This window comes from Pezoporus occidentalis, unplaced genomic scaffold (assembly GCF_034315485.1).
Source record: "Pezoporus occidentalis ecotype Australia unplaced genomic scaffold, CSIRO_AGI_Poc_V1 ctg12, whole genome shotgun sequence".
Taxonomy (NCBI): Eukaryota; Metazoa; Chordata; class Aves; order Psittaciformes; family Psittacidae; genus Pezoporus; species Pezoporus occidentalis.
This window is the reverse complement of record NW_026912994.1, coordinates 487,446-500,841: the sequence shown is the minus strand read 5'-3', so window position 1 is coordinate 500,841 and position 13,396 is coordinate 487,446. Positions and strand designations below refer to the sequence as shown.

The window sequence follows — 13,396 nt, the reverse complement described above, 5'->3', positions numbered from 1 at the left end:
TCCCTGTGCAACCTCAGGCTGTGCTCTGTATTCTGTCCTTGTTTATATGTGATATCACAGAAAGAAGAAAAGGTCCCATTAGGTTTTACTTGAAAGGTCATAATGAAGTTATTTTCCTTTAATCTGAGGGATTTGAACCATAGCAAAAGAAAATAAAATTTAAAAATCTGTCCTAAGTAACCCCACTAACCTGAGCATTTCACAGAGAAATGAAGTTAAACATTGAATTGTATGTTGGACAATTAACGGCAAAATTGCTCAACTCGTTTTCCATTCACTAGTGTCAGTTGTTCTCTCCATGAAAGAGAATTAATTTCTCCACACTTAAGAGATGATCCTGCAAGTTTTAGCCTGCCATTAAAAAAAAAACCAACCCCTCTAACCCCCCCCCCCCCCCCCGAAAAACAAACCCAAACAGAAAACAAATGTTGGGGTATATTTAAACCACTTTAAATCAACACACTGAAAATATTCTTCTTGTGAAGTATGTGGGTAATCCCATCCCAGCTGGTAAATGCATTGGGGTATCACATATGTCACTGAGCTCCTGGGGCTCCAGTGTCTCAGCTAAGCTATGGCAACTGACCCTAGATATGTTTACCTGTTCTAAATACAGAATAATGCTCTAAGCATTGTATAAAAAGGCTTTTCCCCATATTTGGTTTGGGTTAAGAGAGCATACCTTGTCATTTCAGTTTAGCTGAATTACTTCTTAAACTGCAGGAACTCAACTGTACGGCTGAGCCTTAAGTACCTTTTTGTAACTTCAAGCGTAAGCTTATGTGGTTTGCTGAGGCAGGGCTTACATTTTGAAATTAATGCTAACATATATGCATGAGCTTAGTTTCAAGCACTGTCAGTATTCACACTGGATGTGGTTTTAACCATTGAGAGGCTGAACAGTAAAGAAGAAACAAACCTAGTGGGATAGTCTTCCCTGTAACTGTAATACATTAAAATCTGCAGAATCAGGTCTGCAGGTTCAAATACATCCTATTTTATATTACTATTTTATGGCTTTGACAATGTTACCTGTTCATTTTGTCACTTTCATTTTTTTTTTTTCTTTTGTTACTAGTAAGGTGTTTCAGATTAATTTTCAGATTTTATTCTCTGTTGATCAGGAGGAAAAAAAAAAAGAAGTAGCTATACAGTCTTAACATGAATATTGACCACAAGGTGAGCAGGACCCTCTTTTTTGTCAGAAGCTTGCTTGTCAGCATGCCGGTGATAGATCAGATGTAAAGAAAATCACTTCTGCAAAACCAATTTGCTAAGGGACTTGTAAAATCCATTTTTAAAAAGTTACTCAGGTGAAAAAGTGAAGGACCAGCCAACCAGATATTTTGATCTTCTCTTCAAGGTCAAAACCTGATTACTAATTCATCAAATACCTTACTGGTAGCTCTGTTTGAAGAGCAAACAACTCTGTGCAGATGTTCTACGTAATAATTCTAATGCTATGTAAAGATGGGTAGGGTAGGAGCAAACAGAATTTTTTACTTACTTTTGGCAATGCTACAATCATAGGAGCTGTGGTCTTCAAAGCACTGGCAGCCCAGTTCAGTACATTGTCCGTTGCCATTACAAAAAGCAGGACACCAGAAGATAGTGAGGATTTCTTGCTGGTTTTCTACATGAAACACACTGTTTCTGTTCCCTAGTACTCTTCTTTCACATTCATTTTCCAAAAGGGCTATCAGTGCCCTCACTGAAGCCACATCATCTTTGAGCTGCAAATCTAAAAGGCATATATCACACTAAGCCAATGGTGGAATTTGCAAGAATTTGGTGGCAAATCTCCAGAGCTTTGGCAGCTGTTAGGCCATTGGGTGTGGGCCATGACAGTGGAAGCTTCATCCGATCCCCTTCAAAGTAATCCTCTTGGAAAAAATATGCAAAGCTCTCTGAGTCTCTCTGGCTTGGGCCATGCAATGGGTGAAAGGTTGAGTATTCATAATAGTTATCTTGCCTTTTTGCTCTCCTTGGAGCTTTTGTGGGTTTGGTAGATTTAATGGAACTGTTTCTTTTCATGGAAATATTGTGTGCAAGAGGTTTTAATTGGTCCTTGGGGCTACCTCGCTTTTGGACTGATTTAGGCACTTGTCGTTGATCAAAAGACTTGGTCGACAGCTTCTCATCTTGTTTTAAAGCAGACTCTATTTCTAAGTGAGTGACAAACTCTGACGTAACATCTAGATATGGGATTGCAGAGCTGTAATCCACATGGCCATAATGGCAACCAGAGGACTGTGGGAAGGGTGTCTGAAAGGCATTCAGCATGTTTCTGGACTTGGTGTTCTCCTTCTGACATCTGCAGTAATTCTTTCTTTCCTTCACCTCAGAAAGTGCTGGAGTCTTATCAAATAAACTCTTTCCTGGAGGTATTCTGATTTAAAAATAGAAAAAGATTAGAGGAAGGAAACATTCAACAAATCAGTTTACAATAGCAAGTAAGCTTTCTTTTCCTGAGGCTGGGGGATGTATAAATTCCCAATCTACCAAAGCACTTAAGAAAATGCTTAAGTTCAATCTCTGTTTTCTTTAGTTGCTTTTGCACTGCCCTTCTTGAGTTGTCCTGTACATTTTTAAGCACTACATGGGGACATTTTAGCAACAGATGCTTAAGTGCGTTGCTGGAGCATTGCCTAGCTATTTGACTTCTCTTTGCAGAACCTCCTTTAAGATGCAGGTTACACTTTTCATATTATACACGAAATAAGGCCTTGGGTTTGTCCCTGGTGTGACCTTGGTACTGCTTGGAGAACAACAATAAAAAAAAGTTTTATTTGTTTCAAGTGCTTTCTTATGAAAATCAAATGGTTTTTTCCTCTAAAATATTTTTATGCATATTTCATTTCATCCTTGCCTTCCAATGGAGCTTTCTTTGCATTTTTCTTTTGACAAAGCAGTTTTCTATTGATCATAAGGCTAGACTATCAAATAAGGTGAAGTGATTGCTTTTTTCACCCCCTTTTTAATTTAGTCCAGCTTTGATGATGGATGAACTTTATAGCGAGTTCAGTTTGAATAAACAGACATGATTAAAGTTTCTTCAGAATTTTCATGAGTGTAAAATTATTGACCTTATTTGTGCAGCACAAGAGGAATCCTGGAGCTTCATAGCAAAGGATATGCTTCTTGTCTCAATAGTTTGCAGCACTTTACTTCCAGTCAAATTTGAAATAACACCAAAATTTTAAATTATTTTGGCATTAATTTTGTCTTGCAGCCAGAAGATAGAAGATACTTCAGGAAAGTGAAAGTATTTGCAACATTTTGGAGCTACTAGATACTTTTGTACAAAATGCAGTTGCCTTTATCAAGTTTTTCCAAAATACATTGAAAATGGCATATATGATTTTGACCATTGATACATGCTAACTTTTAAATAAAGCATCACAATGACACAAGAAAAATTAACCAATTTCTCCTTCTGAAACACAAGCCCAGACATTTATGAAACCATTTTTCCTAGTGTGTGATCACAGCAGAACACAATGTGATACAAGACGGTGTTCATGCTCACAGAAATGCACAAGCTGTTCTGCACTTCGCTACGGTCTCGGATGTTAAAACACATTTGGTGACTGAGGGAGTGCTGGTCCTTTGGAGAATGCAGTTTAGTGTCTGAGTCAGCGCCCCTACATGCCCTGCTCCCCTGGCTCTGCAAGGTGGTGTTACCTGCAGCTGGAGCTGCCCAGACTCACATCATGAGCTAACTGCAAACTGAAACTAAGGCAGAAGTAACTCTTACTTTGAGGGAATACTACATAAACTGGAGTCCAGGGTAATTATCACATGATAGATAGATAGATAGATAGATAGATAGATAGATAGATAGATAGATAGATAGATATCACATAAACTGCTCCAGAATCAGGACAGAAACTGAAAACAAAAATGAAAATTTCAGTAAACTGAAGCTCTTTTGTCTTGATACTTTATTAAAACAAATTCTTTTGTTATTCCCATGTGAAACCAAATACCTCCCATCCATCCCATCCTGGTCAACAGGATGGGGATGTATGGTGTGGAAAGGATGGACCCATTGGAAACCACATCCTTCCTCACAGGCATGCGCATATAGACAGCACCTCAGTGAGCTAGGATGTGCCATCGCCTACATAAGACGGCTAGACTATCATTCCTGTTAGCTGCCCATTATAATCAACGAAGAACTAAAGACAAGTTTTTCAAACTGAGTTGGATATTATCATAGAGAAAGACTCCAAAATCAATAGCATTCCTGCTGGTTTCTTAAAAGACTTGAAAAAAATAATTTGCAGAATTTATTTTACCTACTTAATGTTTTAAAATTCAGATCTTCTTTGTCTGGGTGTTGCTTAAGGGCTGGGATGCTCTGATGTTGTTTTATTGTTTAAAAGTCTCATTAGAAAACTGGTCTTTAAAAGAGATCTATGCCATTCAGAGCCCTGCAGATGCTTGAGGTGAAAGCCAGGAAAAGAGTTGACCTGCCAGATGGTGGGCACTCAGACTAGCTTCACATGCTGAAGAAAACCTAACATGCTTTCAGTGTTACTTAAAATAAAATTAAAAAGAGCAGCAGAAAAATCACCCTCTCAGTTTTGTTTTTTTACTGTGTCATTTCTCCATGGATAGATCAGAGACCGGTCCAGTCTCCTCTGGAGATGGCTTTAGCTTTTTCACTGGCTTGTTTTTTTAACCAGGGTCTGGAGGGTTCTTGAGAATCCACCCTTGAGAGTACTGCAAGGTGAAATTCATCACCTCTCTTGCCATTCTCACTTAGTAGGAGCTTTTCCTGCCTTCCCTGAAGTATCTCCATTATATGTGCCAAGCGCTAGAAAACTCCTCAATGTTTTACAAGTAAAATCCTATATAGTGTGCTTTGGCTTCTGATCTTTCAACAAACTTGCCTTGAACTGGTCATTCTAAGGATCTTATTAGCCCCTTTTTGTGTAGCCAGCAGTTGGTTGGTTCCTGCAGCAAACTAGTTCTCCGTTGCCTTTCCAGAAGTAAGCGCTCACTGATAATCACATCATTAAGATGTTAAAGATGGCTATTGTATTCTAAATAGTACAGTTTGTAAATACAGGACAAAATTGCCATTCCTTAGGCCCATTTAATATAAACAGAATAGAGTAGAGTGGTTTGTTTATTTTCTGAAATGCAGTGGGTCTAAATATTTATAAGTATTTGTGAATTTTTACAAATAAATCTATAAAAAAATCTATTAAAAAATCAATTGAAAATTTGTGCTAAATTCACATGCACAGATTAAAAGGTATGTTAAGGTGGTATGCCTTATTTTTCCTTATTTACAAAACATACTTCACAAACAAACCTATACAGTCAACCTATTAGGAGCACTTAATGTTCAGCAACAGGAATGAAAATGTTCAGCTATAGGAGCTAATAAGGGTAGGGATAGGGGTAGAGGTAATGATAGGGATTGGGTTCGGGATTGGGATAGGGTTAGGAACACGGATATGGACAGGGACAGGAGCAAGAACAATGATGTGTTAGAGCACCAGACTCCTGGCTTTGGTTCCAGACCATCTGTCTCAGAAAGTGCAAGTTTTCAAACCTCACTGTCATAATTAGTAGAGTAGATAGTAAGTTTTAGCATGGTAGATGTATTACCACACTTTGTCAAAATGTAATATTTAATCTATACTCACATACTGTAACTAGTGTTCAGGAATAAAAGAACAAGGGAAATACCAAACTGTTAATTAATCACTATTGTCAGTTAACCAAGTTTTCTAATATGGGTGAGAGCTGCATTTTATTTAACAGCTGAGTGGGATCTTAACACAGGTGTTTACATCACATCATTTGCAAATATAAAACCTCTCTCAGTAGCTGCTTATGTGTTTTGTGCTTATGTGTTTAAGCCTCCTTGCTGTTAGGGTGGTAATAGTTTTCCAGGCTTCCCTTGCTAGATTAAGCAGATGTCTCTGTCAGGTCATTAGGGGAATATGTAATGAAATAAACCCATCAACACCCCCTGAAACAGTGCTACAAAGCATCTCCCATGGGGGATCCTCTCTGGCTTTGTACTTCCACTCCTCTATGAAGTTTTCCTCAGGCACATTGTTCAGGTCGTTGTGACTGATCCCGTCAAAGAGACCACCCAAACCTCTGGTGCTGTTGAAGTCGCTGCCCAGCATCCTCACTGTCAGACCCATTCCCCACTCGCTCACATCAGCTCGAACAAACGCTCCTGAAGGGAACAGGATCTAAAAAGGCAGAAAAACCCTACTGAATTAAAGCTGTCCCAAGCTTATTATGCAATAAAAACTGTCCCTTTCTATAAACAAAAATATCAAAGTAGGACATTGGTGGTGGCAGAGGTAATTTAAGATCATCTAGATACACTATAAATATTTATTTGTGCTATTATTTAGCTTGCTTTCAGTTTCTATGGTACTAATAGCTGATAGCATTACATAAATATGAAACTGCCTGAGTACTTTCTTTTTAAATTAATAATTACATCAATTGAAGTTTTCCCACTGGGAAGTTACCAGCGAATTTTTGAAGTGATTTCCATGACAATAAGACCACCCTTGTGTCTTTGCCTGGGAAATAATTTCTTTCAGATAAACTGCCAAGTCTGAAAAACAGCTTTCTTCCCGCTGAAAAATCGTTTCATTTTCCAAGGCCGGATTACCCGGAAAATGATTTGCTTTAAAGTGTATAAAGCAATTTTCTCATTAAAGAACTTGTGGTAGACTTACACTGACCTTTAAAAGAAAAAAAGATCTTGAGGTTAAGACAAAGAAGTAACTGTGTGGATAATGGATTTTTCAGATTGGTGCCCCAACCAAATAATAAAAAAAAAAGAAAAGAAAAGGAAAAGAAAAGAAAAAATCTCTTCAACTGAAATGTGGTTTTGTTTGTTTGCTTTATTTTCACAGGTAAAAATGAAAGTTATTTTGAAAATGATCTGGGCCAGGAGTAGGAGCACTCTATCCTGATAAGTAACCTTATTTGTTTTTTTATCCAAAATTAAATGTTTTCAGTTAATCTTAAAAAGTACATTAAATAGTTGGAAACATCTCATTACAATAATACCAAAATAATTATTTGCCTTTTTCTAAGTGACCCCTGAGTAAGTATAATTTATGCAGCCAAATAATGGCTGTTCATTTTTTTTTTTTCCAGTGGGGATTTTTTGGTCCTTTATATGTTCTTCCTCAGCAAATCCATTCACATTTGTGAAGAAGCAACTAGCTTATATTTGTATTTCTGTGCTGGACTCCAAAGTTTGCATTTTGGTTGAACTAAACAATAACCTTCCCCATTTTAGCTTCCCAGTCATCTTTTCAGGTATGAGAGTACTTCCTGAGGAGCTTTCCATGAGTGACTTCATTGTTCAGCTGCAAACTACCACTGATTGCAAGAACAGCTGGGGACGTTATGTTTTGTACTCAGGTCCTCTGTGTTTTGACGAGGGCATTTAAAGCATCCTTTAAAAAAAAAGATATTTGACTTGGTGAATAATGGAAGTTATAATGTAAATAAATAAAGTTCTTTGAATACAACAGAAGGTCTTGGTTGCATGTCCACCTTGGCTGCATCTCCACCTTAGATGTACCTTCACCTTGGCTGTATGTTTTGCTTCCCAAAGTAAGCTTAAAAATGTAATAGGTAGAGCAGGAGATCTGCAGCTGACACAGTGCTGGGTAGGATCTGATTTCCTTCTTCAGATAAATATGTGCTTTCTAATTACATGCTTTACTACAGGGAGGAGCATTTCCTACAAGGCTGCATATAAAACCCTTGCAATCATGACTGTATTAGCTGCTTCAGTCTTCCATGCTGTCTGGATTAATTTATCTAGATGTGGATTTATTTCAGTTATTTGGAGAGCCATAACTCTTTCTCCTCCTCAGCCTGCCTCAGGCAAGGTATCCCATCTGCTACTAAAGAGCTAAAAACTGCCCAGGTTTTCTGTAACCCACCTGGATTTAACGCTGCCAATTGGTTGAGGCTTCAAAGAAGCTTTTGTGAGACCTCAGTTTGCAGAGATATACAGTGACTGGCTGCTGGAAGCTGTTACCTTGCACAGAAAAGAAAGCGACTTAACCCATTCAAAGCATCAGCCTGAAAAAGAGTGGGAGCCACAGGGGAGCCAGCTCCTGCACTGTGCAAGATTGGCTGTCGAGCAAATTGGGATGCAGCATGCACTGTGGCCTGATCAGGGATCGTGTTTGTTGCTGCACAGCTCCTACACATTCCCATTCAGATCAGGGAAGGATTCAAATTCATGTCCTGGGTATGTCACGATTTGTTGTGTTGAGACATGAAGTGTAAATGAGAATAGAGATTCCTTGCAAAGTTTATTCTAGTAATAAAAGAATAATTATATAGCATTCAGTTGCAGAATTAAATTACAGCTTGCTTCCTGCCTTTTCTTTATTCTATAATTAACAGATATTCAATTACTGCTTTACTAATATCTATTCCAAGCGATATCACAAGAACAGCCAAGCACAGGCACTCCCTGCATCATTCTGGCTCTACTGTGGATCCGTCTTCATTCAAAACATTTCCTGGCAACAAATCTTGATAATAACAACTGTAAGATAAAATCATCTTCTTGGTCATAATTTATGGCTCTTCTCACCAAAACCCTTGGTGCAGCCTGCTTTTATTCTTCCAGTGACTTCATTGGATTAGTGTGGATACTCATGCAAAGCACCTTGTGGCCATACATATTTTAGGCAAATACTTGAAATTATACCGAATGTGCATTTGCAGCCCATTTTCATGGCTTTTGGGGGCTATCTGGGTCTGATTAATATTGCCTCACTATTCCTCTCTGAAACTACATTATTCTGCTACCTCTGATCTTTCCTTGAGTATTTATATCAGAAGCTCTGCAAAGTAATTTGCTTTATACAATACAGTCGGGTAGTGCCTAGCATAAACAAACTGAGAGTGGATTGCCGTACTGCAGAGAGTAACAATACTAGCACTCTGCTATGTCTCTGAGTAATTTCCAGAGCTATTTGTTTTGTTTTACAGTTTGTTAAACTAACAGTTCAACCAGCTTCTTCCCTGCATCTTGTTTTTTGGTATATTTCCATGCAGGAACTCTTGTGGCTTCAGATAGATATTTTTTTAGTGACTTCATTAGTAATTCAGAAATATTAACCTCACATTTTTAAAGAACAACAACAACAAAAGTACTTAAATATCCACACACTGTTATTTTTTTCCCTCTGTAGGACTTTAGGATTTTGACATGTGGTGATGCTTCAGTGCTTCTGATGGCTAACTGGGGTCTGTCTGGTCTCCTGGAAATGGCCATTGCAGGTGTCCAGCACCACAGTGTCACCCCCTTCTCGTGCAGCCACACCACAATTGCAAGTGGTGGCAGAGCGGTGGCCTCCACAATCCCACTGCCAAACATGCACTTCAAATGCCCTCAACACACTCTGGCACAAAAGGAAGGTGCCAATTTTATAGTTATCATAGTGCCTAAACAGCAACAAACGAAAAAGAGGACTCAGAGACCCAGTACATCCACCTGTGATGGGTGTTTCTTGGTACTGTACAACAGCACTCCTTAATCAGACCAGGGTAGTGGCTGGCCTTGAAGGAGGGAAAATCAACCCAAGGGGAAACGTTTCTCCAGCACTGTAACCGAAGGAATGCTGTCGCAGTTATTAGCTGGAAGTACATAAGAATTCATGTGAAAAGCAGGTAGCTGTTTCCCAGCTGCTGCTATGGCAATGGGAATGGATAAAAAGGATATACGTTTGATAAAGAGCAAATGGGAAAAAGTCCCTGCCTCCAGGCCTTAATAAATATGTTTTGGTGCTAACCAAATGCTTTACAGCATGATATTCTTCAAAGCAAAATCAGTCCTCAGATAGCCTTTTCTGTGACTAATCACTAACTTTTATAAGACTGACTGTGGCTAGGTGAATACTTCATATGAAAAACTGGGATTCTGCTGAAAACCTGTTAAAATGAAGTTGGTTCCTCCCCTCAATAACTTTCCTGTAAGCACAACTTTTACTCTAAATGGATTGGCAATCAGCACAGTGCAGTGTGTTGAACAATTTGAGACTTTTATCTCTCTTTACAGAAAGTCCTTGCTCCATCTGAGCAAGCAGAATAACTTTAACTTTGCAAGTTCTTGCCCTCTGCATGAAACAGGTAAAACTCATCCCACCTGTAGCCCTTTGGGTTTTCTCCACAGGGACCTGTGAGAGGATGCTCCTCTGCTTGTTCTTTGTTTTCTTATTCCAAAAGCTTGCCTTATTCTTACTCTATTTTATTCTAATGTGATGTATAAAAGTGAAGAAAACAATAAGTTTATACTTTGTATATGTTTGGAGTTTTCTTCTCACCAGCCAACAGCTTCCATCTTTAAAAACAATGGATGCTTCTACTTACTTTTAAGGCACTGCATTTAGGTTTAAACATGATTTCTCTGAAATTAAGTAATATGGAAGCTAAGCTATAAGCTTATAATCGTAAGCATTATTAATTTCTTCAATAAAAAGATAATATGTAAAAAGGAATGTATAAAATGCCACAACTAAATAACAGTTTTATTTTTAAGCATGGCCATACAAGCATCAATATTTTTTCAGTCTATTAGTGTTTCCTATACAGAGGAACAAATGGCTCAAGAACCACATTTTTGTTAGCATGTATGTATCTGCATTTTGTTTCTCTTCAGATTAAAAGCCAGAAAAAGCTATGTAGCTTAAAACACAGTAAGAGTTTAAACTCCAGCTGATTTTCTCTGCTAGAAAATACATCTGACTTCATCTTTCATCTTAGAAAACTTAGTGAAGTTGGCCATAAATCAATAAGATTTTGAATGATTCTGTCTCATTTTCTAATCAGGTACATAAATTCTAAGTACACTGAGTAGATACTGTTGCTAAGATTGATTAGAACTAAGGATAATCTCTTTTAGCATCAACTAGTAGCTCCATTTAGACATCTTCACAAGAGGGACAGAGGATACAGGATATTTTATGAGAATCACCTTCCATGTTTTCCTTTAACAGGGGGAGCTTAGAAGGAGAGGAGTTTAGAGAAGTTGATGGAAAATAACGCATCAAAATGGCTGTAGCCAGACTAATCAGCTGTATGTGGTAAATAAAACTGTATTAGCATATGCATATAAATATCATTGCTATTATGGGAGCTATTTACTGCTTAATAAGCATTGACACCCCATCCTACTTTCCTGTAAACCACTTATTGTCCTTCAAGTAAGTCATGGCATAGATTGCATAGTGGTTAATAAATCAGCAATGTGTCTAAATTGAAGTTTTCAATTTACTTGAACAGATAATTGCAGTCAGGTAAAATTTTGTGGTGTTTAAACATCTGTAATTCTCATAATGATTCTTTGGACAACGTTTGAGAAATTGCTTGTGGCACTAAAAGCATGAAGTAGAGTTACTGGAGTTTTTGCACAAGGGAGCTCTGTGTATTTTTTGTGAGCCGGGTGCCACTACTTCTATCTGAATTGGCCTCCACAGTTCACTTCCTCATCCTGCTTCACTAACAGTCTGCAGCAATGGATCTACTGGGTGGAAAGGGATTGCTTCCCCATATATGTGTTTGGGTTGTTTTTCAAGGGATGCAGAAAGTTCTTGTCTAGCATGAAGTCATGGCTCAAATTGTGCTCTTAATCCAAGAATTATAAAATACTCCTAAATCTTTGGTTTTGACAGCAAGATGTTATAGGAATTAATTCAGTTGATTTATTGTAAGAGAGTGACAGAAAGGGATATAAATATGTATAAACAATTGCTACTAGTAGTGTTAGATTAACTAACACAATGGGTTTAGTATTCACAGAATCACAGAATCATTAGGTTTGGAAGGGTCCTCTGGAGACCGTCTAGTCCAACCCCCAGCCAAGGCAGGAACTAGAGCAGGTTGCACAGGAATATGTCCAGGTGGGTTTTGAATTCCTGCAGAGAGGGAGACTCCACAACCTCCCAAGGCCGCCTGTTCCAGTGCTCTGCCACCCTCAACATAAAGGAATTCTCCATGTTGAGGAAGCTCTGCTTCATCTTTTTATTAATTCAGTTATTAATGCTGCTGCTCCTAAAGATTTTCCAACACAGTTTTGGCACCAAAAAAATTGATTTGTTGATATGTCCCCCCAGGCTCCCTCTTTCCTTGCTTGTAAGATCTATTTTTTGCTAGTTGTGACCCTAGGAAGTGTTGGGTGATGCTGGAGGATGTTCTCTGGTTTCAGAGTGCTCACCACTAATGAACTAATGATGTTGTTCTTGGGGACCAAAGCTGTTGGTTTACATTCCCAGTCACTGGATGCTTGGGAATATATAAACTTCTATAAACTATCAAAAAGAACAGCACCACTGTCAGGGGTGCTTATGCCCAGAACTTGGTTGCAGGTTACTACAATAAATGCCATTAAAGCCAACCAGAAGTGTGAAGCTGTGCAAGCTGAGGGATTTTGTGATTGAACAGGAAATGTTGCTATTGCCTCTGTGATAATATTGATGTATGGATAAGCATTAGTGTTTGAGAAATCTGCAAAACCTTTTTCCTTTGTAAGGTAAAATGCAAAATAACATGAATGATACATGTAGTTCACCAATGAAGAAATATTCCCCTTTTTATATTTTCCTTAAAAGGATTTTCTGCATATTTAATTTTAAACTAGTATTTCATATTTAAGAATCTACAATTTATGACATGAAAAGCTTTTCTATTTATAATGTGCCATACCTTGTAATGAGGGCTATACTTCTGCTTTACCAGGCTTTCACATTTGTTTAATTTAGAAGGTACTTTGCTATAAAAGGAAGTGCTCTCTCTGGACTTTAGATGGTATAATTAACACTATTTCACATCTATGCTCCAATATGCACAAATTGATTGTGCTTACACTGTAAAATATGATGCAATCTTCTTGGATTTTCAGTCACTTCCTTCGGTCAAAAAGGAAGATTACATGATAAATATTTCTACAGAAATACATTAGCAGGAGGCATACCAAAGGGGAGTGTTATCATTAGAAGTGGGAGTTAGGTATTTCAGTTATGTAGTGAATAGCTAACTATGTCAGGTGTAATGTGAGCTCAGTATGTCCAATTAGAAACTGTTGAAAACATCACTATAGAAGTTACAAAATGAAGTATTTCAAAATGTCACAAACAACCTATATGCTAGAAGTGACCATTTCAGTAGGAAAAGTTTACTACAAAAAAAAAAAGGTTTCAGTATTTCGATTTTCATGAAATTTTAAAATCTTCTAACCAATTGGCTAAATAAATTATTCTAATAAATCTTTTTAAATCAAGTTAAATTTTAAATTTTGAATGCTTTTCATTTAAATTTTGGAAGCCAATAAAGGTTGCAGTTTTCTGTTTTCATGTTTGTTTTGATGCTGGTT

The 13,396-nt window shown here is 37.8% G+C and overlaps 1 protein-coding gene across 1 annotated transcript in view; it reads right to left on the bottom strand.

The window, feature by feature from the left end:
* LOC134157804 (von Willebrand factor D and EGF domain-containing protein-like) overlaps positions 1 to 13,396 on the bottom strand; it is a 199,922-nt gene that overhangs the window by 96,285 nt on the left and 90,241 nt on the right. The window contains 5 exon segments of the mRNA XM_062607159.1: positions 1,508 to 1,758; positions 1,760 to 2,389; positions 6,046 to 6,224; positions 9,200 to 9,286; positions 9,288 to 9,474. Coding sequence (XP_062463143.1) covers positions 1,508 to 1,758; positions 1,760 to 2,389; positions 6,046 to 6,224; positions 9,200 to 9,286; positions 9,288 to 9,474 — 1,334 coding nt within the window.